Source organism: Muntiacus reevesi, chromosome 10, assembly GCF_963930625.1.
Source record: "Muntiacus reevesi chromosome 10, mMunRee1.1, whole genome shotgun sequence".
Lineage (NCBI taxonomy): Eukaryota > Metazoa > Chordata > Mammalia > Artiodactyla > Cervidae > Muntiacus > Muntiacus reevesi.
Genome location: NC_089258.1, coordinates 72,940,330 through 72,967,133, shown reverse-complemented (window position 1 = coordinate 72,967,133; position 26,804 = coordinate 72,940,330). Strand labels below are relative to the sequence as shown.

The 26,804-nt window shown below is 42.1% G+C and overlaps 1 protein-coding gene across 1 annotated transcript in view; it reads right to left on the bottom strand.

Annotated features, from left to right (window-relative positions):
• The window catches only part of KCNU1 (potassium calcium-activated channel subfamily U member 1), a 135,485-nt gene that overhangs the window by 53,646 nt on the left and 55,035 nt on the right, over nucleotides 1-26,804 (bottom strand). Inside the window, exons 17-19 of the mRNA XM_065947462.1 lie at nucleotides 25,333-25,422; nucleotides 25,084-25,178; nucleotides 15,250-15,358 (exon numbers count right to left, since the gene is read on the bottom strand). Coding sequence (XP_065803534.1) covers nucleotides 15,250-15,358; nucleotides 25,084-25,178; nucleotides 25,333-25,422 — 294 coding nt within the window. The remainder of the gene's footprint in view (nucleotides 1-15,249; nucleotides 15,359-25,083; nucleotides 25,179-25,332; nucleotides 25,423-26,804) is intronic.

Genomic DNA, 26,804 nt, shown 5'->3' with positions numbered 1-26,804 from the left:
GAACTGAAGATTTAGTCATCTGACCTAGAATTTTAACTTTGAAAGCAGATGAATGCAAACTCACCCGGGATGGTTTCTGCCTGTTTTACTCTGTAATATGTTCAGCATTTCCCCTTACAAATTAACTGTTAAAAACAAAACCAAAACAACCCACAGAATCTATATGGAGAGGTCAGAACCTTCTGCCAGTAGTTTCATGGATTTTGTTTTGCTTTTTTGGCTTCCCTCAGAATGTCTTCCTGGATGAGCTTAAGGGATGCTGATGGAAATCAACTACTTTGAGTGGAGAGTGCCAAGAGCTGTACCTGGAAGAGTGAGCCCCCAGGACAGGCAGATACTGACCTGGCCCTACACATCCTTTCTGGGCTTCCCTGGTGTTTCAGACGGTAAAGAATCTGCCTCCAATGCAGGAGACCTGGGTTTGATCCCTCAGTTGGGAAGATCCCTTGGAGAAGAGAATGGCTATCCACTCCAGCAATCTTGCCTGGAGAATTCCATGGACAGAGGAGTCTGGCGGGCTACAGGGCTACAGTCCATGGGACTGCAAAGAGTTGGACATGACGAAGCAACTAGTGTGTGCGCGCACACACACACACACACAAATACTTTCCAGCTATCTTTACCTCTGAGCCGTCTCTAAGTCTCCTAAAACTGGTTACTAACTCTGATCCACAAGGAGGATTTCTCAAAGGAGTAAAACAGAAGTGAGAGAAAAGGAAATGCCAGCCATGGTCCTGAAAGTTGAATACCTATGCTGTGGGATAAAGCTTAAACCAGAGATATTTAGAAAGGTCTGATAATATTCAGATTTACCCCCAGTGTAAAAGGCAGGTACCAGGCTTGGCTAATTGCAATATCTAACAGAATATTTCGGTTCAGAAGCAAATCTAGCTAATCATTTTGGAGAAGCTTTTTTATGAAATATTTTAAGGACTGGAAATATTAATATGCTCTTGACATATAAAAAATGCAAGCATAAAGGTATTAATCATGATGATCACGTTAAAACATAAATAGGAACTGAGAGCATTTTAATGTTGGAAGACTGTTTGCACTGCTTTCAATGATGGAGCCTCACCAATGGATAACCTTGAATGAAAGTCTGTGGTTTGTCTGTTTTAACTTCAATCTTTCCTAGATTTCCTGTAAACGTGGATATCTGCAACATATGTGTGTACAGGTGAGCATAAAGTATGAGTGTGTAAAGTGAACCATACACATATATACGTATAGATATATGGGATTTACTTCACCCACTGATAGTATGAGTGTGTAAAGTGAACCATATACATATATATGTATAGATATATGGGATTTACTTCACCCACTGATTCTTGTGCAGTAACACCAGAATCTTCCCCCAAAGATTAATTTATCTGCAATATATGCGTTAGCGATTTTAAAAGATATGCATTAAAAATTTCTTCCATTATCTAAACTGAACATTTCAGGAGAAGCTTGAGTCTAGAAATGGCACCTCCTCTCACACTTACAAATTACTTTATGATTTTTTTTAAACTAGCTTTTCCCCACTGGCACCTTAACCATGCATGAGCTGTAATAATACCTCTGTTTCATGATGAGAAAACTAGAAAGCAGAGAGGGAGCAACCCGCCTATGGTGATGGTGCTAGAGTCAGAGTCTTGGGAAGAGGGGCAGAGCCTCCCTGACCCACGGAGGCTCCTCCGGCAGAGAAAGTCCAGCTCAAGTCGCAGATGCCAGAGTCCTCTGACCCAGCCAATGCCAGTGGTGAACCCCGTGACATGTTATCTGAAGAAAGAACTGCATTCTCAATACAACCCTAGGAGTAGAGGAAGCTCCAGGTTTTAAAGTGAATAAAAGGGAGGGGGTATTTCTTATCTTGACATAAGGATTTTCCATCAAATGATATAAAATAATCTACTCATTTAGAGCAATAAACAGAATAATAGTTAGAAAAAAATATGTGATGTCTGCATGCTTTAAGGAACATGACTATTGCTTAAAGAGAGACGGGCTTGTAAATAAAAAAGAATCGTGACTGCTCAGTTTTTCCTGGGGCTCTGAGGCGAATAGAGTAGGTTTCCAGGGAGCCAGGTTATTTAGTTCACTTTTTAGCACTATCTGCAGCAATATTTCAGAGCAAAATAAGTAAAATATCTGTTCCTTTTCATCTGGCAGCAGCAAAGATCTCAGGGAAAAATAAATAAATAAATAAGAAATATGTAATCCCCATGGTGTAATCCTAGGGTATGGAAACTTACTTCTCTTAAATACCTCCCTCTGGCGTAATTGACTTTTCATGTGCATTTTAATAATGATATTTCAGCAGGTTGCAAGCGAGTTTTTTTTCCCCTTCTTCTGTTGTTGTTGTTGTAAATTATGGTTTTGGGGGGAAAAAAAGTGTTATAAATCTAATTACATTTTCACTTATATTAACAAGTCAGCACAATCTTCTAGCACATTTACCAAGCAATTCCAATATTTACAGCTGACCTAATTGGTTGTGGGGTAGAAGCAGTGTAAAATGTTTTATCGTCCCAGTAGCTGCGCATGTGCCGAAGACAGCTGCTAAGGTATAAAGCTACCTTGCAACTCTGAAGTTTTGCCTGCCTTGAGTCTGCCTTCATCAGCCAGTTACAGAACAGGAAAGAAAGTGGGAGGGAAAGAGAAAGGGGTTCTGGGGAGGGGAGAAGAGGAGCTTATTAAAGATGTCTTCTCTGAATCCTTTTTTGGCAAGAAAGCATTTTTCCAGTTACTTGGGGCTGCTACAGACTCTAAAGTTAACTTGCTATTGGCAAGTTTGCATTTTGAAAAGGTATAAATACATGAAAGTCAACAATATCTTGAAGCTAAGTTGAGGCCAATCTTGGCCCTGCTCTTGAATTTCACAGCCAAAGCTTGTGTGGTCTTTAGCAGGGGTCCCCAACCTCCGGGCCATGGACTGGTTCCGTACCATGGCCTGTTGGAAACCAGGTCACACAGCAGGACGTGAGCATGTTGAGCAAGCAAAGTTTCATCTGCATTTACAGTGGCTCCCCATCACTCGCGCTACCGCCGGAGCGCCTCCTGTCAGTTCAGCGGCAGCATTCGATTCCCATACGAGCAGGAACCCTACTGTGAACTGGGGAAGGAAGGGATCTAGGTCGTGTGCTCCTTATGAGAATCCAACGCCTGATGATCTGAGGGGCAGCTGAGGTGGTGATGCTAACCCTGGGGAGTGGCTGCAAATACAGATTATCATGAGCACTCTAAAAGCAGTGCACTTGAATCACCCTGAAACCATCTCTACCCCCATTTGTGGAAAAATTGTCTTCCATGAAACTGACCCCTGCTGCCAAAAAGGTTGGGGACCACTGGTCTTTAGGACCCGGGCATGGGTCTAACATAGGTTGGAAATTCTTATATTCTTATGTCAATAGAGAACAGGCTGAAAAAAAAGGAAAGAAAGAAATCGCTCCTACCAGGCAAAGACCATACTGCTTCATGGGGAGACAGAAACAGGGTCTACCTCTCACAATACCTGAGGTGAGTTCTGCTACAGCTTTGTCACCCCTCAGATTTAAATGAAAATCTCATTTATCTTTACGTGCTCTATCTTTCCTTTTAATGCCATTGATGTGAGCAGATGTACAATGCCAGTACCAGGTCAGCAGAGCGCTGCTTCCAGGCAAGTCTCCACCCCATGGGTTCAGTTATTTTGTGGGCAAGCTCTGTTTTCTGCATTGTGATACTGGCTAACACTTACTGAGTGCTTACTCTCTGCTAGGAACGTCGCCAAGAGTCTAACACCCAGTCTTCTCATCAGTCCTAGGACACTAGTTGTTGTTGTTTAGTTGCTCAGTTATGTCGACTCTTTTGTGACCCCAGGGACTGTAGCCTGCCAGGCTCCCCTGTCCATGGGATTTCCCAGGAAAGTTTCCTGGAGTGGGCTGCTATATCTAAAATGGATAACCAACAAAGACCTATTGTATAGCACATGGAACTCTGCTCAACATTATATGCTAGCCTAGATGGGAGGGGTGTTTGGGGGAGAATGGATGCACGTATACATGTGGCTAAGTTCCTTCCCTGTCCACCTGAAACTACCACAACGTTACTAACTGACTCTACCCCAATACAAACTAAAAAGTTCAAAGTTAAAGAATACTGGAGTGGGTTGTCGCTTCCTTCTCCAGGGGATCTTCTCGACCCAGGGACCGAACCTGCATCTCTTGCATTGCAGGTGGATTCTTTATTTCTGAGCCACCAGGGAAGCCCCAGGACATTGGTACCACTTGTTTTACAGATGAAGAGTCTGGGTCACCATCACATGGAAGTCACAGAGTCACTGAGATCTGATCCTGACCCATTCACTTTTGGAGTCCCCATCACAGCCTTGGTAGTGGCGAGCCTCCTTATCACTCTTGCCTCAACCTGCAAACTAAGATGCCATCACATACAACAGACTTCAAGGTGTGGTTTTAGATGCACCCAGGAGGTCCTTACCCAACATGACCTCGAATAACACCTCCCCATCTGAAATCCCCCAGCTAGGTCTCTGCCCTTTAGTTGAAATCCACGATCTTTGATGAAAGAAGAGTTACGCCTTGGAGGAGTAATAATCATACACTTCCATTTTCATGAAGGATGCAAAAACCACACCTTGAAGCATGTTGTGTATGATGGCATCTTGGTTTTCAGGTTGAGGCAAGAATGACAAAGAAGGAGGCTGCCTAGAGCCAAGGTTACAGTAGAGCCTCTGAAGGATGGTTCAAATAGTAGATACTGATGAAAACAGGGAGTAGCTGGAGATTTTGAGTCCCTGAGCAGAGGTGATGATGGACATCAAACAGAGAGCCCGAGACACAGAATGAAAAGTCTGTGGCAACTGCCTAAGTTGCATTTCTTTTTCCTTAGAAATGATGCCATCTCCTTAGACCCTGCATAGTTTTTTTAGTCTCAAATATTTTCTTTTTAAATTGGAGTATAATTGCTTTACAATGGTGTGTTAGTTTGCTGTCCTAAACACTGACTAAGACTCTCACAATCTTCACCCTGTCTGGTTGAGTCAGCTGGTCTTTTATATATGACCCTACACGCTGAGGTCTCATCCCCACCTTTTAGGAGATTATAAATAAGAAGAATGAAAACATGCAAAAACCAATTACTTAGTTCAAATAAATAAATACATTAAGTAATTAATCAGTTGTCCTAGTATTTTTATTACTGGGTCCTGGACTGCTTCCTCATCTTATCATCTAGCTAAATCAATGCAAATTTCCATACCCGTAAGTCCTAGGAGAATTTGACTTCATTTTTCTTAAAACCTGTCCACATATTCACAAAGAGGTTTTAAAAAAGGCCTTTATCCCTCTTTGATTACAGCCTTCTAAGCTAGTCAAACAGACAGGGAGAGAAAGACAAGAATAATGAAAGGAATATGTTGAATTGTCCATGGCATTACTCTGACACTTTTATGAAGCCTAAAGCTATTTTGTCTTCTAGTTTTAAGTAATAAGAATAAAATATTGTTTGTTAACGTAAAGAACTCATTTATTCAATACATATCTGATGAATTGCTCCTATACAGGCAGACCTCAGGGATATTTTCCAGTTCAGTTTCAGACTACCACAATAAAGCAAGTATCACAAGAAGGCAAGTCACACTAATTTTTTGGTTTCCCAGGGATACAAAAGTCATGTTACTGTCATCTATTAAGAGTGCAATAGCATCATGTCTAAAAGGTGTGCATCCCTTAATTAAAAAATATTTTATTGATAAAAAATTCTAACCATCATCTGAAACTTCAATGAGCTGTAATCTTTTGCTGCTAGAGGGTCCTGCCTTGATGCTGAAGGCAGCAGATTGATCAGGATGACGGCAATTTCTTAAAATGAAGCGACAGTGAAGCATTTCTCTGGAGAAGGCAATGCTATTTGACGACATTTAACTCCGGGTAGAACTTCTTTCAAAACTGGAGTCAGTTCCCCCAGACCCTGCTGCTACTTCATCAACTAAGTTTACTTACTATTCTAAATCCTTTGTGGTCCTTTCGGCCATCTTCACCAGGCATAGATTCCATCTCAAGAAACCACTTTCTCAGCTCATCCACAAGAAGCAACTCCTCATTCATAGTAGGCTATCATGGGACTGCAGCAATTCAGTTACATCTTCAGGATCCCTTCTAATTCTACTTCTCTTGCTCCTTCTACCACATCTGCAGTTAGTTCCTCTGCTAGAGTCTTGAACCCCTCAAAGTCATTCATGAGGGCTGGATCAACTTCTTCCAAACTTGAGTTCATGTTGATATTTTGACCTCTTCCCAAGAACTGTGAATGGCTTTAAGAATGGTGAATTCTTTCCAGAAGACTTTCAGTTCACTTTCCCCAGATCCATCAAAGGAATCACTGTGTATGGCAGTGACAGCCATACAAAATGTATTTCCTAAATAACAAGACTTCAAAGTCAGAACGACTGCTTGATCCATGGGCTGCAGAGTGGATGTTGTGTGAGCAGGCATGAAGACAACATGAATCTTATTGTACATCCCCATCAGAGCTCTTGGGTGACCCAGGTGCATTGTCAATGAGCAGAAGTATTTGAAATAAATATTTTACTAAGAAGTAGGTCTCCACAATGGAGGAAATACTCAGTAAACCATGTGCAAAGAGATGTGCTGTCATCCAGGTTTTGTTGTTCCATTTAAAAAGCACTGGTAGGGTAGATGTAGCATCATTTTCATCTAAAAGATCCTAGGATTTTCAGAACAGTCAGTGAGATCTGGCTTCAACTTAGAGTCACCAGCTGCCTTAGCCCCTTACAAGTGTCAGCCTGTCCTTTGAAGCTTTGAAACCAGTTTGACTTCTCCCCTCTAGCTATCAAAGTACTGCGGTATCTTCTTTCAATATCTATATCTATATATATATACACACTATATAACTATCTATCTATCTATCTATCCATCTATCTATCTATATATATATAACTATTTCATCCACACTGAAAACCTGTCATTTAGTGTATTCACCTTCATGAATCATCTTGGCTAGATTTTCTGGATCTCTTCCTGCAACTTCTACATCATCACTTGCTGCTTCACCTTGCACTTTATGTGATGGAGACGGTGTCTTTCCTTAAGCCTCATGAATTAACCTCTGCTGGTGTCAAACTTCTTCTGCAGGTTCCTCACCTCTCTCAGCTTTCAGAGAATGGTGGAGAATTCTGGATTCGGCTTTAGCTTAAAGGAATACTGCAACCGGTTTGATTTTCTATCCAGACCGCTAAAACTTTCTCCATATCAGCAATAAGGCTGTTTCACTTTTTTATCAACTGTGTGTTCACAGGGGTAGCACTTTTTAATTTTTTTCAAGAACTTTCCCTTTGCATTCACAGCTTGGCGTTTGGCACAAGAGGCTTGGCTTTTGCCCTGTCTCTGTCTTCCTCACTAAGTTTAATAATTTCTGGGTTTTGATTTCAGGTGAGAGATGCATGGTTCTTCCTTTCACTTGAACACTTAGAGGCCATTGTAGGGTTATTAATGGGCCAAATTTCAATATTGCTGTGTCTCAGGGAAAGGGAGGCCCGAGGAGAGGGTGAGAGATGGGGGGCCAGCTGGTCAGTGGGGCAGTCAGAACACACACGTTTATCAATTAAGTTCACAGTCTTATATGGGTGAGGTTCATGGTGCCCCAACTACAATAGCAGAATCAAAAACCACTGGTCACAGATCACCACAACAAAATAATAATAGAAAACTTAGAAAGATTACAAAAATTATCAAAATGAGATACAAAGTAAGCAAACGCTATTGGAAGAATAGCACCAATCCACTTTGGTGCGAGGTGGCCATAGGCCTTCAATTTATAAAAAAAATAAATAAATAAAAATAAAGAGAGAAATAAAAGCAGTATATACCAAGCATAGTTAAAGTATGCTTGTCTGTATGGTACTTTGCTGGAGTCCTGGCACACTGCTTCTCAAGAAGTCAGATTTTCGCCAATAGATCTGAGACAAGAACTAGAAAGGCACTGTTTAGAAATTCCAAAAGAACGAATCTACTCATTCTTCTCAAATTCTTATTCTTTTATTCCCTGAAATGCTCTTTCATCTATCTTTGATACTCAGGCTCATGATGCTTCAGTTCAGTTCAGTTCAGTCCCTCAGCCGTGTCCAACTCTTTGTGATCCCATGGACTGCAGCACGCCAGGCTTTCCTGTCCATCACCAACCCCCGGAGTTTACTCAAACTCACGTCCATTGAGTCGGTGATGCCATCTAGCCATCTCATCCTCTGTCGTCACTTTCTCCTGCCCTCAATCTTTCCCAGCATCAGGGTCTTTTCAAATGAGTTGGTTCTTCGCATCAGGTGGCCAAAGTATTGGAGTTTCAGCTTCAGCCACAGTCCTTCCAATGAACACCCAGGACTGATCTCCTTTAGGATGGACTGGTTGGATCTCCTTGCAGTCCAAGGGACTTCTCCAACACCACAGTTCGCATCAATTCTCCAATGCTCATTTTTCTTTACAGTCCAACTCTCACCACATGACTACTGGAAAAACCATAGCTTTGACTAGATGGACCTTTGTTGGCAAAGTAACATCTCTGTTTTTTTAATATGCTATCTAGGTTGGTCATAACTTTTCTTCCAAGGAGTAAGTGTCTTTTAATTTGCTTAAATATATAATTTCTAGATGTGTCTGTGTCTATCTTTACCCCTACCCCAATATCTATACCTATAATTGAACACAGATATATTTGTACCACTGTTTTTAACTTTTTATTGAGACTTGATGAAGCTGCTCATTAAACTTCATGGCCAAAATACACCCCTACTAGTGATTCCTGTGTATCAGTTGAAAATCAGTTGAAATGAGGAAGGCATATTTAGATGTTCTAAAACATAAGGCAGGAAACCAGAGAACTGGGAACATAAGAGCTACCTGGCCTCTGAAGAAAGGTAATTCTGGGAGGTAAAATGCTGGCTACACAGTACTAAGAAGGTGTGGATTTCTAGAAGGTGATGTGAAATCCTACAGTAAGGGAATACCCAATAAGCATGTATGAAGGAATGAAGCAAAGAATGATTCTGATTTACCAGTGATGGATCATATTTTATGTAAACAGAGAAGTCTGTGCCTGTCTATAGAGGGAAAGCTACTTTAAAAGCTTAATATGGACAAAAGGGAAAAAAGTACCTACTCAGATAATCTCACTTGGTTAGCTTTGCAGAAAGATCAGACAAGGTGTGGAGAGAGAAGAACCACATATGGTGATTCATATCCAAACTCCTTCCCCTGGAAAGACCCTGGAAGCTGGTTCTCAGTAGGAATTCAGACACCACTGAGGTTAAAAGATGGCGTTTCTCCTGTCTGGATCATCTGAAGCACAGAATTCAATAAATGTGAAGAGCTGAGACTAGAAAGAGAGGAAGGGCCTAGCTTTCTTTCCTAATATCAGTGTGTGTGTGTGTGTGTGTGTGTGTGTGTGTAGGGGGCATGGTACCCGAAAATGAAAAGTTGTAGGGACAGACATCCCAGGATCCATGGTGGGCAGAGTATGCACCGGCCATCCTGATGGCCTCTAATTTGCTCAGAACCTGAAGGCCGCCATGGGATTAGCTGGAAGACCCTGGGAAAAAGCCAAGGAAGGAGCTGGAACCGCCATGGAAAGTGTGTTCTGGAGGGGACATGGTGAGCAACCAACAGACTTGGGCAAAGCAAAGTGAGTGTGCCCATGGGAAGTACCACATCACAGACCTTCACTGGAAACCCTGAAGACAAGCTCCCCTGAGCTGATGGTCTATGGCTGGTGGGCCATAGACAGTGCATGAAATCTGGGAAGATCTTAAACTTCAAGCCCTCTCCCCTTGAAGGAGAAAGAAACTAGTTGCAAAAGCATGGAAATCTACCAGCCAGAGAAATGAAGGCAGAGGGAAGTGGGAGGGGAAAGGGGCAGAATCACAGCAAAGGAACCCTTTTTCACTTGCTCAATTCTTGCTACAATCCTCACAACATTTCAATTCGGTTCTAATGTTATCTCTGCTTTGCAGATGAGGAAACTGATGTAGGGCTCAAGCCTGCCCTGGGGCAACGCTCACTTGCCTTAAAGAGCTAAGCCTGGGCTGGACATTTGGATAAAGAGACAAAAAATAATATGCATGGCCTCTGATATCTCTAAAAAGACATGGGGAGCATGAAGACAAAGCTGACACCATTAACAGGACCTTAGCCACAGGTTTCACAGAGACAAAATGGAAAGGTGAGTTGTGTGGAAACTTATTTGGGTTTCAACAGCATCTGTAAGATTTGAATGAGGCAGGCCCAGAAGGAGGGTTTCTGAGGAAGGGCCGATAGTCCCAAAGAAGACAAATCTTTCCATTAGAATTGGCCTCCTCTCCCGACCCAGATCCATCACAAACTGCTTGAAAATTTCTACCTCTCCTTGTTTCAATGATTAGCTATCTATCTGTGTCCACTTGAGTTTACAAAACCCAACTTTTAAAAATACTGACTTAGTGTGGTTTTTCTGCTACTAGTCAGTCACAACATAAGTGGATTGCCATTTCCTTCTCCAACAATATGAATTAGTTGTATCCAAATGTTTTCTTTCTAATATCCAGTCAAAGCCAGTTCTCCTGAAAAAGTGGATTTTGATAGAGACAGAGAATAGTCAATATTGGATTTGATCCCTGGGTTGGGAAGATCTCCTGGAGGAGGAAATGGCAACCCACTTCAGTATTCTTGCCTGGGAAATCCCATGGACAGAGGAGCCTGGCGGGCTACAGTCCATGGGGTCACGAAGAGTAGGGTATGACTGAGCATGCACAGACATCAGAGTTGTCAGGTTCAACAGTAGAATGGACAGAACTCTCCTAAGCTCACCCAGGTGGGGTGGCCATGGGAAAGAAATCAGAGGTGAAGGCAAAGGGGGTCCAAGAAGGATTTGCATGCATTTCTATTTATCACCACATTGTGCAGAGGTCTTATCTTTTCACCCTGAAAGAAACAAGAAGAAATGTTCACCTTCCCCCTTCTCAAATCACATGACGCCTTGGTTTAAGGCCAGTTTCCCTGGTACCTTAGCTGATAAAGAATCCACCTGCGAGGATGCAGAAGAACACAACTAATATTTGTCTATTTGCTCAACAAACCATATTTAACTACCATCTATTAAACAGACTTTTGTGTGCTAGTCTGAGATCTGAACCGCTATTTATGACATTGCTTACTGTTGCTTTTTCTGTGGGGAAGAACGACACCAGGGATGCAATGAAATATTGAACTATAACTTTTGAGTATGTTAAGGCTGTTTCAACTGCCTCGAGGACTAAGAATAGAAGATAGCATTTTCTGAACTTACCAGAAAACCCACTGGTGGTCTGAAGATTCCATCTTTAAAAACACCAAGCCTACTGTCAGCAAACCTATAAATAACTGTATGCTGTTTTGGAAATGTGCATGTAATGCTACTAACACATCAAAACTGGATCACAAGTTGCACCTATCACACATTTTATATTATTTTCCCAATAATGCCTACTCATCTCTATTAAGCCATCAAGTCTATTTTACCACTCGTGGACATAGGTTTGCTACTTTGCTGGTTGGAATTATCTTTGCCCTACAAAAAGAAGAACCACAACAAAACCCCCAAAACCAGAAAACAAAACCCACTCTATTTTGTAGTCCTAAGTGGGAGCAAGATGTGTCGTGGATCCCATTAACGCTGGATTTCAATCAACTGAGTTGACCACTCCCTTGATGAAATATCAGAAAATTCACCCACAAATGTCATTTATCGACGTGCATACAGCCGTCTGTTCAGCAGTGTGGCTTTGATCAGTTTCTTAAGCTCTGTAATTCATGAGAATTTGTCCTGTTTTTTAATTAAGAGGTGGAAGATGATTAAGCATCCTCTTTAGAGATAATCTGGACGGGACACTATCACTATCCTTGACCTTTTTTAGATGTGATCAGGAACCCCCAGTCATATAGAGGGCTGATGGGTACAGTCTGCAGATGGAACAGGCCATGTGGACCAATTTTCTATGACTGATTCATGTTGATGTGTGGCAGAAACCAACACTACATGGTAAAGAAGTTATCCTCCAATTAAAAATTTAAAAAAATTATTGGAGTTTAGTTGATTTATAATGTGTTAGTTTCAGGCATACAGAAAAGCAAAGCAGTTATATATGTGTGTGTGTGTGTGTGTGTGTGTGTGTGTGTGTGTGTGTGTGTGCGGATATATATATCCACTCCTTATTAAAACATTTTCCCTACAGTTCACCTATTTTGCATATATTCTACATATAGTGTGTATATGTCAGTCCCAATTGATACCCCTCCATATGCCCTGGTCACCATAAGTTTATTTTCTATATTCATGACTCTACTTCTGTTTTGTAAATAAGTTCATTTGCAACCTTTTTTTTAGAGTCCACATATAGAGTCCACATATAAGTGACATCATATGATACTTGTCTTTCTGTGCCTGACTGACTTCACTCAGTATGGGAATCTCTAGGTCCATCCATTTGCTGCAAATGGCATTATTTTATTCTTTTTATGGCTGAGTAATATTCCATTGTATATATGTACTGCATCTTTTTTATCCATTCCTTTGTCGATGCACATTTAGGTTGCTTCCATGTCCTGATTACTGTAAATAGTGCTGCGATGAACACTGGGGTACATATATCTTTTTGAATTATGGTTTCCTCCTGGTTGCCCAGGAGTGGGATTGCTAGGCCTTATGGTTGCCCCATTTTTAGTTTTTAAAGGACTCACCATACTGTTTTCCAATTCCCACCAACAGTGGAGGAGGGTTCAATTTTCTCCACACACTCTCTAGCATTAATTGTTTGTATATTTTTTGATGATGGCCATTCATCAAATCAACCAATGAGCTGATATCTCATTGTAGTTCTGATTTGCATTTCTCTAATGATTAGTTAAAATTTTCCTTTTAGATGCCTGCTTTACACCTTTTCCTTATTTATCACAGATAATAAAGAAATTAAAGACAATGGGGGAAAACATCTGTGATTCTGTCCTTACAGCTGTGTTAAAGAATAGTGAGAAAAGTCAGTGAAACTCAATGGCTGAAATTGGATTTTCTGTGGGTTCTCATTATCCATGACTTGCCAATCCTCTCGTATCACAGAGAAGACACAGGAAAGAATAAATGAAAGCATAAACACAGCTGGAGCATTTTATGTGTTGTCACATATGTTGTCTTTAGTCACAAAACACTTTTCAGATTGGAATTGTGTTTTTGCAATAACTTTGCATTAGCACAAATGTAACATACACACATATATTCACACGTGGGCAATACCAACAACCAAGAGTGTATTCTTGAGAAATCTGAGACATTGTTCCTCACTCCTTCATACATTCCCACTGCTAGTCAGGCTACTCAGACACGGAGGGCTCCATGTGTTCCCCACGACTTGCCCATGTCATGTCTGTCACAGGAATCGAGATCGCATGCTCTCATCTTTCTCCCAATCCCACCCCACTTCCTACAGGAAACACTCTGGAACAATCCACCCAGCCCCCACTGACCTCTTCCTCCTTGACCTCGTGCCAGTACCATCAGTGTAGGGATGCTGCCTTATTTGGCCTCAAATTAATTTATCTGAATTCATCTGGTATACCCAACCAGGTTGCCCAGGGGTTGAAACATGATTTCTGCGTCTAACAACACATCCAGCAGGGGGCCTACTTAGCACACAGAGCTACTCAATGCAGAGTACATTACCACCCATTTTTAAAGGAAAAAGGGGAAGTTCCTCAGCAGTCCAGTGGTTAGGACTTTGCACTCTCATTGCTATGGCCCTGAGTTCCATCCCTGGTCAGGGAACTAAGATCCTGCAAGCCACGTGGTGAGACCAAAAAAGACAAGAACTATCTACAAATGCCACTGCTAGCTTGTGAATATGAGTGAGGCAAAACTCCTGAAATTCCATAGAATCTTTCCTCCAAAAAGTTTGTAATCCTTTCATGCAGATTATATCACTTAGGTGTCATAAAATCCTGGAATAAAAGGCAATAGAATAGAATAGCAGAACAGAGAATATAATTTCTAGGCTTTTATATTCCTCTCAGAAAGCATACCACTGAGAGGCGGCCCCTTTGGGGCTCAGATGTCTGACTCACCTGCCTCACCTGCTGGATAGGTACAGCGAAACCTCTGTTAACCAGACCCATCTATCCAGAACCCTCCATTAAACAGAAGCCAGACCCCTCATGCGTTAAAAGAAATACATGGATCGTAGCAAAATAAGATCAAGGATTTACTTCAAAATTCACATCCTTGGAGAGCTCTGCACCTACCACCTATGCAACCCAATTTCATACCCCTTCCCAGATATAAGAACTGATCATTGCAATAATATGGACCATGGAACAAATGCTTACTCTCAGTCAGGAATCAAGTAAAGTGTTTTAAATACCTCATCTCATTCAGTCATTACAGAGAAGCTCAAGGTCTTCATCACTGTTACACTCATTTAAATCAGAACTGAGACACCAAGAAGTAAAGAAACTTGCTCAAGATCACACAGCTTAAGACCAGTGTTTGCCCCTCACACTGTGTAATGCCACAGCACAATTTCTCTGCTCTGAAGAAAACGTAATATTTACTCACAGCCGATGACAATTCTCAATCGTGAAAGATTTTCCTGGTATATTACAGCGACTAAGTTGAAACGTTGCCAATACACTATAGAGTTATTCACAATAAAATCAGGGGTGATAGAACTTTTACATCAACCCTCTATTTAAAAATTAACTAAACAGATTATGCACTCTTCACCTACAAACCTAAATTCAGTTTAATCAGGGTTTTCATGGACTAAACAGATGTAGAAATTTGAGTAGGGGAGGGAAAATTTATTGGCCCTATTTTGCAGACCTAAAACCAAAGGCAATCTCATCATCAATTTGCTAAAAATAAGGGTTGGATTGATAATAGAAAAAAAAACTGGGAAAGAGCTGGAATCTTGCCCTGACACCCATTTCCAGAGTACTTAGGGGTGATCTGAATGAAAACTGGGTGCATAACCTTTGGTTGTCATTGGTAAAAATGATTGGAACAATGACGGGGACAGGTATATTCATTTAGCTAAGTGAGATTGGGAGAAGCTGGGATGAATTCATGTTGGTGAGGAACAATTGCATTAGTCACGATAGGAGCAGGTAAAGCTAATAATTCAAGTCAAATTTTTGTTGCCCAGTGATTCTTAAAAACTGATAGGGAACCAGGGTTCCCTGAGGCGCTTACTTGGTGGTATCGCTCAAGTCGCTACAGAGGCTCATATGTGTTTCTGAGTAGGAGTCCCGGAGTTCACAGTATTCCTCCTGGCTGTCTCTCATCACCATGACCGTTGTCCCTGCAATGGCAGAGTCATCTTGGTGAGTTGGCATAATACCCCTTCATTCTGGACTATTCCTATTGACTGAGACAGCTCTACATCCTTGACTAGGGAGAGGCTGAGAATTCCAAGCTATAGTCTAGTTCTAAGAGGATGGTTTGTAGAGAGCTCTTCCATTTTCTTCTGCAGAGTTAGAGAGTGGGCGAAAATGATTGTGAAGGTGTTCCTACCATATGATCTGCTTAAAATAAGCACACAATACGTACTTTCTTAACCATTCTGCACCTCTGTAATCTGTTGCTCCTCCCATCTCACCCAAGAGTGTAGCTTTGGGGAGCCTTTTGCTGCTAGCACGGTCTGCAGTCATGAGATGCATGCTAAGTTGCTTCAGTCATGTCCAACTTTTTGCAACCCTAAGGACTGTATCCAGCCAGGTTCCTCTGTCCATGGGCTTCTCCAGGCAAGAATACTGGAGTGGGTTGCCATGCCCTCCTCCAGGGAATCTTCCCGACCCAGGGATTGGACCTGTGTCTCTTACATCTCCTGCGTTGGCAGGCGGGTTCTTTGCTACTAGTGTCACTACAGGCTCTAAGAAAAGATCCCAGCCAAGTCCCCTCCTCCCTCCCCAGATCCTGGTCAGGCTGCAATTCACTGTCCTCCAATTCTGCCTCCTTCTATTTCATTTTTCCTTCAAGCCTTCCTTTCTTATTTTAACTTTGAAGGACCTTGATCTTACACGGGATATGTCCCCAAAACGTGTGTAAATTTCCACATCTGGAAACAATACAAAAGCAGATCACCTTTTCATCTGCAAAATGGGGATGAGAATAGGGCTTCAAAGGGTGACTGAGGAGGATGAACGCAAGGACGGGTGAAACGTAGCCTTTAGATGAGCCACAGGAAGCTGCTTTGAGATGGAGAAAGCAAAAACCTGACATGTGAGCCATGACTCCTTCCTGCACCTACATGTTGATATTCCATCATGCCCCTCTTATTCCAGAGCAGAGATTTAACCTAGGAATCCTTTCAAAGCGCTGGGCTAGGAAGACATGCTTGCTCAGTAAGAATTGGCACTTGGTACTGTGATGAAAAGTAGCATTCTAAAGGTTGCTTTGGAAGTTAAATGCTTTTCTTTCACGATTCAAAAACCCTGCATGATCCGCTTCCCTGAACCTGAATGCCAGATGATCGGAGAGGGGGTCATTGCCCAGGAAGAAGTTATTAAGAAGATGGACAAAGTCAAAGAACGATCGAGGCTACTCCTCCGCGGCCGCCCACCTAAGTGGAGACAAGATAGACACTTCCTCCTGGAAATCTAAGACTTTCCCCGTACTGAGACTACTCAGAATGCAGAGCTCCTCTGGGACAATCCTTTAAGCCCGTAGCTCATCAGGTTTGGGACAATGGCAGACAGAACGAGCCACAGAAATATTCTACTATCCCTTTTCTTTTGATGTAATTCCTTCTGAGCCATTTTAATCTACAGAAAATATCAACTGAGTCAAAACACACTTTTGGAAGAAGAAGGACATCCTTTGCAGATGTGATCTGTCGGCTTAAATCAGCAGTAATAGCGTCATACAGGTGTGCTAACGGCCAGGTCTGCAATAAGATCACTCCCTGCCTGTAATCCTCAGAAAGCCTTCACTTTACATATGGAATTTTGATGGGGTTTTGAGGTTGACTCATGTTTCCTTATTCCATGGTTACTTTTTTTGCCCTGGGCGGGAAAATGGCTTAGGAAGGGAACTTCTGAAGAAATATCTAAGCGAGGACTAGCGTTTTACCAACTGTCAGCCTTTAAAGGCCGGCCGGCTTAGTGCTTCTGATAGAAAGTGAGCTGTGGAATGTAAAAGGCAACATGCCGAAACTGGCTGGAGAACAATGGAACTTTCGGGAAGTCTCAGCTTTCTCAGAGCCTCACTCTCCAGCTGAGGACGTGTGCCAGGTATTAAAAAAAGGTGGCGGGAGGGGGGGGTTTCAGTGAGTACTAGGCAAGCTGCTGCTGCTGCTAAGTCGCTTCAGTCGTGTCCGACTCTGTGTGACCCCATAGACGGCAGCCCACCAGGCTCCCCCATCCCTGGGATTCTCCAGGCAAGAACACTGGACTGGGTTGCCATTCCCTTCTCCAATGCATGAAAGTGAAAAGGGAAAGTGAAGTCTCTCAGTCGTGTCCCACTCTTAGCGACCCCATGGACTGCAGCCTACCAGGCTCCTCCGCCCATGGGATTCACCAGGCAAGAGTACTGGAGTGGGGTGCCATGGCCTTCTCCAGATTATTAGGTATGGAGCTCTCGAAATTTCTATTAAATAAAGCTTTGAATCTTCCCTTGTGTCCTTCTTGATGAAATCTCTCCTTAGAACATGTAAATGATTTGCATAATGTTGGCATCTTCCTGCAAGGACGCAGGGGCTGGAAGGCACAGTCTGCATGAAAATGGGTGGAGTCTCTGGTTGTGTGTTGCTGGCTCCGAAGGGGAAACAACTGGTCCACATGATCTCTTTGGTCCCTTCAACTCTAAATTCTGTAATCCTAATGAATTTCAAAAAGAGTCTGAAAGTACCCTCTCTACCAGAGGAGGCTGTTAAGAATGTGAAACGACCTATTATTGCCTTTCTCCTCAGTTTCTTCTCTGCTTCAGACATTCAGTGGGGGTAGGGCTCAGAATAAAATAAAACTAGGAAGCAAACTCCCCTTCTCTCAAGGCAGTAGACAAACAGCTGAATTTTCTCTGATTTCATTTTCTAAGAAAGTTTGACCACTTGATTTGTTTATATTTTAATCTATCTACAGCTGACAGTGTGAAAAAATTATGTTTTCATATTTTAGGCAAGGAAAAATGAAACAAAATTTTGCCTAACACTCTAACCTAAAGGCTTATTATGACTTCTTCTCTATGGATATCCTAAAGAGAGTTTCCTCATAAGCATTAGACATCAAAAAACACACGGCATCTAAGATATTGAAGACCTGTGGGTGACTGAACAAAAAAATGAAAGCCCTATGTAAGGCCAACATCTTGATTATCTTTCTTCTTCAAGAAATGATTCCTTGAGAATGACAGTCAACCGTTCTCCATGATAGAACTGCCTTTAAAACATGCCCCATGCATGATTTCCATGTTGACAGCAACCATTTTACGCCTTTCTATCTCCCTCAAATCTTACCAGAGTCGCAATGAGTGAAAATAAATTCTGCCTTATTTGGCTGAATCTGAATCTTCTCCAGTCTACTCAGTAGGTACACTGTTAGAAAATTCCGTAATCTACTAGTCCTTGGGACACACCTAAGAAGTGATACCAGGTCTTCCAGACAAGAAACACTGCTCTTAGGAGCAGCAGCAGCAGCAGCAGGATGAGAAGTGATCAAGCCCATGCCTTCCTCTTGCAAAAGGAGGGATAACATTCATCCATCTGTTGATTTTTTATTTATATATCTGTTCATGATCAAAACTTTAAGAAGATTATGATAGCCATGAAAGGTGGCATGGATTGGCTTGAAGAGAGGCTAGATACAGGGAAACCAGCAAGGATGCTATTGTAATCACTGGGATAAGAAATATGGAGAGGGCCACGGAGCAGGTGGAGATGGACACGGAAGACCACAGGGAAGGGAGCCCTACAAGCAACTGCAGGACTGGCCCCAAGAACAATGGGGACTGTCATGAGCACAGAAACACAAGATATTGGCCTGTGGTCTTGGTGGACCAGGTTGTTCTCCATTTTACTGGAACTGGGGGGACATATGATCCCTGATCCTGTTTTAGAGACGAAAAGTCACTTAAGCACACCTGTGCTCTCTCCTACCCACAGCCATTGGTGCTGCCGGAGGGCTTGGATGACTTTTAGCCAAGCTAGAGAGATGAGCTGCTTAACTCATTACAGGGGTGAGAACTCAGGCTTCTGGATTTGGAGTGCTCATCCCTGGGGAACTGGCTGGGCGGATTCCTTTCTTAAAAGGGATCAACTAGTGCAGGATGCAGATGAAAAAAGCAACCCAAGGCCAAATCTAAAGAAAACTACGAAATAGGGCAAATTTAAGTTAGCGCCTCCTGCTCAAAACATTTCTCATCATTTCTGCCTGCTCCTGGGGGCTTCCCTGGTGGCTCTGAGTATAAAGAATCACCTGCAATGCAGGAGACCCGGGTTCGATCCCTGGGTCGGGAAGAACCCCTGGAGAAGGGCATGGCAGCCCATGGTCATATTCTTTTCTGGAGAATTCCATGGACAGAGGAGCCTGGCGGGCTATAGTCTATAGGGTCACACAGAGTCGGATACGACGGAGTGACACTCTCACACTGCCTGTCCCTGGCTCCGCTCACACCTTCTTTCCAATTTCCTCTTCATCACTCCCCTCTCCTTTTTGGGGACTCCATCACAAACATTAACATTTTAAGGAGGAATATAAATTAGCTCTAGGGGGTGGCGATTAGGGGAGTTTGGACACGACTTTCCTAAGGACCCCCTCTCTCCACCCTATCTTGTCCAGAGAACCCCGTGTGCCCCTCCCTGCCCTGGTTGAGGACCACCGTTCAAAAAGTTAGGTATTAAGAGAATTCAGTGCTGAAATGGTAGGCAGTGAACTGCACAGCTGGGGTTGGGAAAGTTTCTGCCCAGTAACTTAGCTAATTACGTAGGATTCTTCCTGCTCTGAGAGCTGGTCCTACCACGATCTTCATGCTCTGAATCCAAAAGACTCTGAGGAATGGGTTTGAATAAGTATAACCTACCAGGACATCTCTGCCAATTATTTCATCTGAATTTCACTGATGAGCAAAATAATGAGATTCTTTTTGAGTCTGTGTTCCCCTGGGTTCTGTGATTTTTACTATATGTGTGTGAGCACGCGCGTGTGTGCTAAGTCGCTTCAGTCCGTCCGACTCTTTGCAACTATTTGGATTGTAGCCCACCAGGCTCCTCTACCCATGGGATTCTCCAGGGAAGAATACTGGAGTGGGTTGCCATGCCCTCCTCCAGGGGATCTTCCCAACCCAGGAACTGAACCCCATCTCCTGCATTGACATGTGGGTACTTTGCCACTAGCACCACCTGGGAAGCCCCTACCTTATATGCAGTACTTACTATTGGAACTGGTTTTAATGCTTTCTATATTAATAAACTCAATTTGTATACTCTTTATGTACTAACACTCTCACTTAACCCTCTGAGATATATAATATTATCACCAAAAGATTATTTACAGAAATCCAAAGCATGCTGAGAGCTTAAATAATCTTCCTCAAGTCACACAGCTAAGAAGTGATCAATGCAGAACCAAGCGTTCTTAACCACCACATGCTTGCTGCCTCCCTCAAATGTTGGATTTTGAACTTAAGAGGAGGACCTCCAGTATGATTCTATTCAGGAAAAAAAAAAAAAAAAAAATGGAGGAAGGATTATAAATCACAGAACATCAGAACTGAAAAGGCCGTAGTGGTGATGAAGACAGCTGAGTTTGGAAAGGAGGACACTGGGATCCCAGAAGCTGATGTGTCTCTTCTAAACCACAGCCAACTGGTGGCACAGCTGTGGTCAGAATTCAAGTCTTCTGAATTCTCATTGAGTCCAGGAAGTGGAAGGGCTTCCCAGGGGGCGCCCATGCAGGAAACATAAGAGATGTGGGTTTGATCCCTGGGTCGGGAAGATGCCCTGGACGAGGGCATAGCAACCCACTCCAGTATTCTTGCCTGGAGAATCCCCTGGATAGAGAAGCCTGGTGGGCTACAGTCCAAGGGGTCAGGGCCACAAAGAGTTGGATATGACTAAGGTGACTTAGCATGCACACACACATAGGAGGTTGAAGAAGTTGCTGGGGCTGAATGAGCTTGATTAACTCAATGAAGAGATAATTCTGCAATGGGAGTGGGCCGGTCATACACCTCATTTGACTCTGAAATGTAAAATATTCAACCTGAAATCTGTACTAACTTCAAGTCAGTAAATTTTCTCTTTTGTCATCTATTGGTACTTTCCTAAATGCTTTTAGAAAGTTTAGTCTCTGGGAGAATTTCCAAGACATTATCATGATTTTTAAATATATGAGGCCTAGTAGTCGCCTTCTACAGTGATGTCCTCTTCTGGCACATTTTTGGTTGGAACTAACTCTCCAGATTCATGTCCAAATTCAAGTCCACTCCCCTGAACAGCCAGCCAGAGTGTTTAATGGTATTCTGCTGCCACCGTCTGGCAGACTGAAATAAGAACAACTAGCTAACTCACTGCCTGTTATTTAAGAATCTTGGTACCAGATTTATGAGAATTGTCCTGAATGCAGTAGAAGTGGTGATGGAAGAATAGTAGGGAGCAAGAAGAAAAAAAAAATGATCCTATTATGAGAAGAATGAAATGTTCTGGGGAATATCAAACATCAGATTATAAACTGAAAGTTGTATTGATTCCCTAGACACTGTAAATTACATGTTACAGAAGTGGATGAAATTTGGCATATCTACAAATATGAAGGCATAGCCCTTTTCTTTACACAAAAATCTCTCCAATTCATACTAGAGCACTTAACTTCCTGCTTTAGAATATAACAAAACACACTTAAAAGACAGCTAAATAAAGGGGAAGTTATTTAATTTATAAACCATTTTTTTTTGTTGTTTTGTAAAATGACTGGCAGCACTGCATGCATATGAGTGTGTATAACTTGCAAAAGTTTGATTCATACACTGTGTTTACAGGGATATGGCTACTTCATGAAACCATGCTGAATTTTCACATGGGATAAAGATACTATAATGAGATGATATGCAATATATTTTTTTTTCCTTACTCACACCTCTTTAATCAGATGTTTCTGTACTTAGTCAGCCTCAACCATTGCCTCAAGAATGATTCATATTGTTACAGAAGGCAAAAGAGTCAACGTTTAACTTCTGAATCCCAAACAGGCTCTTGAAGTCCTTTTAATTAACAGTGTTCTTTAGACTCAATTGTTCAGTTGCAAATTCCACAGGTAATAGAGATTTCAGGAAATGATACAGGAATAGTTTCTTTCTGTGCTCAATACTGTCTAAGACTTTCAAGAAAAAATCCAAAAAGTCAGAGAAAATAGACAGGATTAAGATAGAGCCTTTAGGCTGGAATGGAAGCAGAAAAGATCCATGAACCTGCGGCTCCATGAAACAACAATAACTAGTGAAAATTGAAACAAACACACTCACATACAAGCCCGTTTAAAGTCTCTGGAAATTGTCTAGCAGGCAATCAGCAAAGAAGGCAATTAATTTAAAAAATTAAAAGAAATCCCACAGTGTAAAGAGACCAAAAGAACATAAGGAATAAAAAGACTAGGGGTATAGGAGGTTGTGCCATGTACGGATGTGAGAGTTGGACCATAAAGAAGGCTGAGCGCCGAAGAATTGATGCTTTTGAACTGTGGTGCTGAGGAAGTAAGGACTCTCATGGAAGAATGCCCCTGTCCACGGGGCTAAGCAAGTTTATGCCTGTGTCCAGATCAAACCAGCCCATCCTGAAGGAAATCAACCCTAAAGACTCACTGGAAGGACTAATGCTGAAGCTGAAGTTCCAATACTTTGGCCACCTGATGCGACAAGCCAGCTCATTGGAAAAGACCCTGATGCTGGGAAAGATTAAGGGCAGAAGGAGAAGTGGGCGGCAGAGGATGAGATAACAGGATGGCATCACTGACTCAATGGACATGAGTTTGAGCAAACTCTGGGAGATAGCAAAGGACAGGGAAGCCTGGCATCCATGGGGTCATAAAGAGTCAGACACAACTTAAGAGACTGAACAACAACAATAGGAAAAGGTGGCTTTGTAGACCTCAAGACCAGAGGCTAAACCTCACACTGGTCAGAATGGCCATCATCAAAAAGTCTACAAATAATAAATGCTGGAGTGGGTGTGGAGAAAATCAAACCCTCCTACACTGCTGGTGGGAATGTAAATCGGTGCAGCCACTATGGAGAACAGTATGGATGTTCCTTAAAAAACTAAACATAGAGCTATCACAGGATCCTTCAAACTCACTCCTGGGCATATATCCAAAGAAAACCATAATCTGAAGAGATATCCACACTCCAATCTTAACAGTAGCACTATTTATAAGAGACTCATCATAGAAGCAAGCTAAATATCTATTGATAGAAGGACGTATAAAGAAGATGTGGTCAATATATACAATGGAATATTACTCAGCCATCAAAAAAATGGAATAATGTCATGTGTGGCAACCTGGGAGGGCCTAGAGATTACCACACTAAGTGAAGTCAGCCAGACGGAGAAAGACAAATATCATATGATATCACTTGTAGGTAGAATCTGGGGGGGAAAAGTGATGAAAATGAACTTACCTGCAAAACCGAAATAGAGTCACAGACATACCAAAGGGGAAAGGTGGGAAAGAGAGATAAATTAGGAATTTGAAAGTAACATACACAAACTACCATATATAAAATAGATAAAATGATGACCTACTGTACAGCACAGGAAACTATACTCGATATTCTGTAATAGCCTATATGAGAAAAGAATCTGAAAATATGTGTGTGTGTGTGTGTGTGTGTGTGTGTTTGAATCACTTTACTATACACCTGAAGCTAACACAACACTGTAAATCTACTCTACGTCAGTAAAAGATAATTTTTTAAAGGAAAATTCTATCTGGAAAAAAAAAGTCTAGAAGCTATGGCAGGGATGATGGGTCTCAGCAACAAACAACAGAAAACCTAAATCCAGGAGGAGCAGTCACTCATTGCTGACGCAGAGGCCACAGAAGCAACATATACAGAACTCAGGAGCCAGTAAGGACTCTCATGGAAGGATGCCCCTGCCCACGGGGCTAAGCAAATTTATGCCTGCGTTCAGAGAGACTGCCACTCAGGAGAAGAGAAGAAGCTTAGGGAGAAGAAGAGTCCTGACAGGAAATTCAAATTCTGAATTAAACTTAAACGCCGAAACACTGGGAATGAACCTAAACCATCTTCAATGTACCTGAAAGAGACTAAAATTTCAACCAGAAGGGATTAAATTATTGTGAGTTCTCGAGGTTAACCTTTCCTACCATCAAGTGGTAAGGGTTTACTGGTGAGCTATCCAGTTCAATTTGAGTAAAGGCAGAAAGCTTAATTTCTTCATTACGAGGTCAGAAGGAGAATATTTTACATTCCTGACAATCCGGAAGGAACAGAGTCCTCAGGGAACGGTTTTGTCCCCAACACTAGAAGAAATGATAACTATGGCCCGTGACAGGGGTGTTAGCTAATGCTACAACGGCAACTGTATAATGTGATATAAACGTGTCAGTCAGATCATGTCATACACCTTAAACGTATGCAGTGCTGCGTGTCAAAGACATCTTAATAAAATAGAAAAAAAAAAAAACAGAAAAGGTCATGAGGGGTCGTCCTGACAGCGCTGAACTTTCAGGTTGAAGGTGGGAAAATACATGGAGAAAAGGCAACAGGCTCATCCCCCGTGTGCCTGGGACAGAGCTGAGGTGCCTCCAGCTGGCTGTGTGACCTTGGATGAAATTACTGCATCTCTTCCAGGGCTCATTTGTCTAGCCTGTGAAGGGGGTGTACCAGAGAACTAGAACTAGTGAGGTTTCTTCCAGCTCTAAAGGACAGATCATCAGGTCTGCGACGCCCAGTGGGGAAATATCTGTCTCTTCTAGGCCAAGTTCAAGCGATCCCCTCTTTTGAGAGATGAAGCCCCGCCCCTTTCTTTGGCCACGCCCCCCGAAGCTGGGTGGAGGACGCAGAAAGCGCACTTGCCTGTCGCGTGTAGAAGCTTGTTTTTGCAGTCACATTTTTCAATTAGCTCAGGTGTCTGCACATCGCTGTGACAGATGGCACAGTAAAAGAAGGCTCTGGACAACGAAAGCAAATCAAGAATGACTTACGTGAGGTTTCACGCAGAAGCAGCACGGAGCTGACTCAGCCCGTCTGCCATTAAGTTGTATTTGCTTTAGGGCTTTCTCCCCGTAAAGTGATAAATTTTTTTTTTTTTTTTTTTTTTTTTACCTTTTGACATCCTTTGCAGATTCAGCGATAAAGAACCCTAGTGTGTTCTTACGGAGCTTAACCTGAGCAGGTGGATTTAGTATCAGCCCGCTGGAAACAGAAAATAAACATACAGTAATTTCCCCCTCCAAATTCTGGTGTAATATCTGTTTTCACCAATGGATTCTCTAAGTTGCAGAGTTAATAGGACTCGATCCCCTTTTACTGCTGGAAATTTACAGTAGAAAATGTGGATTTGACTGCATTTAATTGATCGATTGCTGACAAATAATCCTGAGAGGGAGCCAGGTCAAAACTCAGTCCCTGAGCTGCATACATTCCCTGGACTATGTCCTGAATCAGAAATAGTCAAAGCAACGCAGATGCAGGAAGCTTTGCTAATTTGAGATATCCAAAGCCAAAGAGGCCAAGGCCACACAGTTGCTAGTCTTACAGTCATTCTAGTGATGTACATCCTTAGGCTTTTTACCCTCTAGATTAACTATTAATAGCTGGATTTAAGAGTTCCTTTTATTGGCCAGTACAATTTTTAAACTCATGTCTTTGACTTCACTTGCATCTATCTTGATTGTAAGATTTTTGAAAGCAGGAACCACATGAACTGTTTCTATTTCTACACTACTTGAATATTTTGATTTTCTGTTTTATTATGGTTTGGGTGCTTGAAAACACTGTCTTATAAATTTCAACCACGATATTTTTTGATGGGCTACTCCACTGTGACTATCTGAATTCCTCAAATTCTCCCTGTTTGTCAGGCTCTCCCGCTGTTACTTCCTTTAATTCAGACCTCCAATATGGTGAGGTCTTATAACCCTATGCCTTCCCTCACTTTGTACGTGATCAAAGTTCTCCTTTCCACCTTCCTATCATATTCACATTGGAAAGAGGTCGAGTCTTCGTTTCGGCAAACTTTAGTCTGATGTTAGGATATTCCAAAGTAATGTGCAAGTGTGTTAGAGTCTTACAAAAATAAAAGAGCTTGTACAACAAAAGCTCTTCAGTTCTATGCTGAGAGTAAAAGATGCTGAATAGCTGTGTTCCAGTAGATTATATGAGACAGTATGTGGCGCTTTCTCCGAGTACTGACTGACTAACACATACATGGAATGATTGCTTTTAAGTCTGAAAAGGAAAGTGCATGGATTTGTGCCTCCCCTACTCCAATATCATGGGCTGATGTTCACTACCCAAGAATGCTCAAGTTGTATCTTAATATCTCCTTTTTTAAAGGCAGGGTCCTCTGAACTCAAATTGAATACTTAGTTATGAAGATACTGTCGTGATAACTTCTCTGGTTGCATTTGCAAGAAAAGGTGAACTTTTCCCGAAGACTTGCCTCCGTCTTCATGAATCGCGACCAGCTGCTCTGTTAGAAAGTGCTGGCCCCTGGAACAGACTCAGGAAATTCTCTGACTGGGGTTTCATCCAGCTTTACTGCTCACCAGGTGATAAATTATTCCCCAAGACAG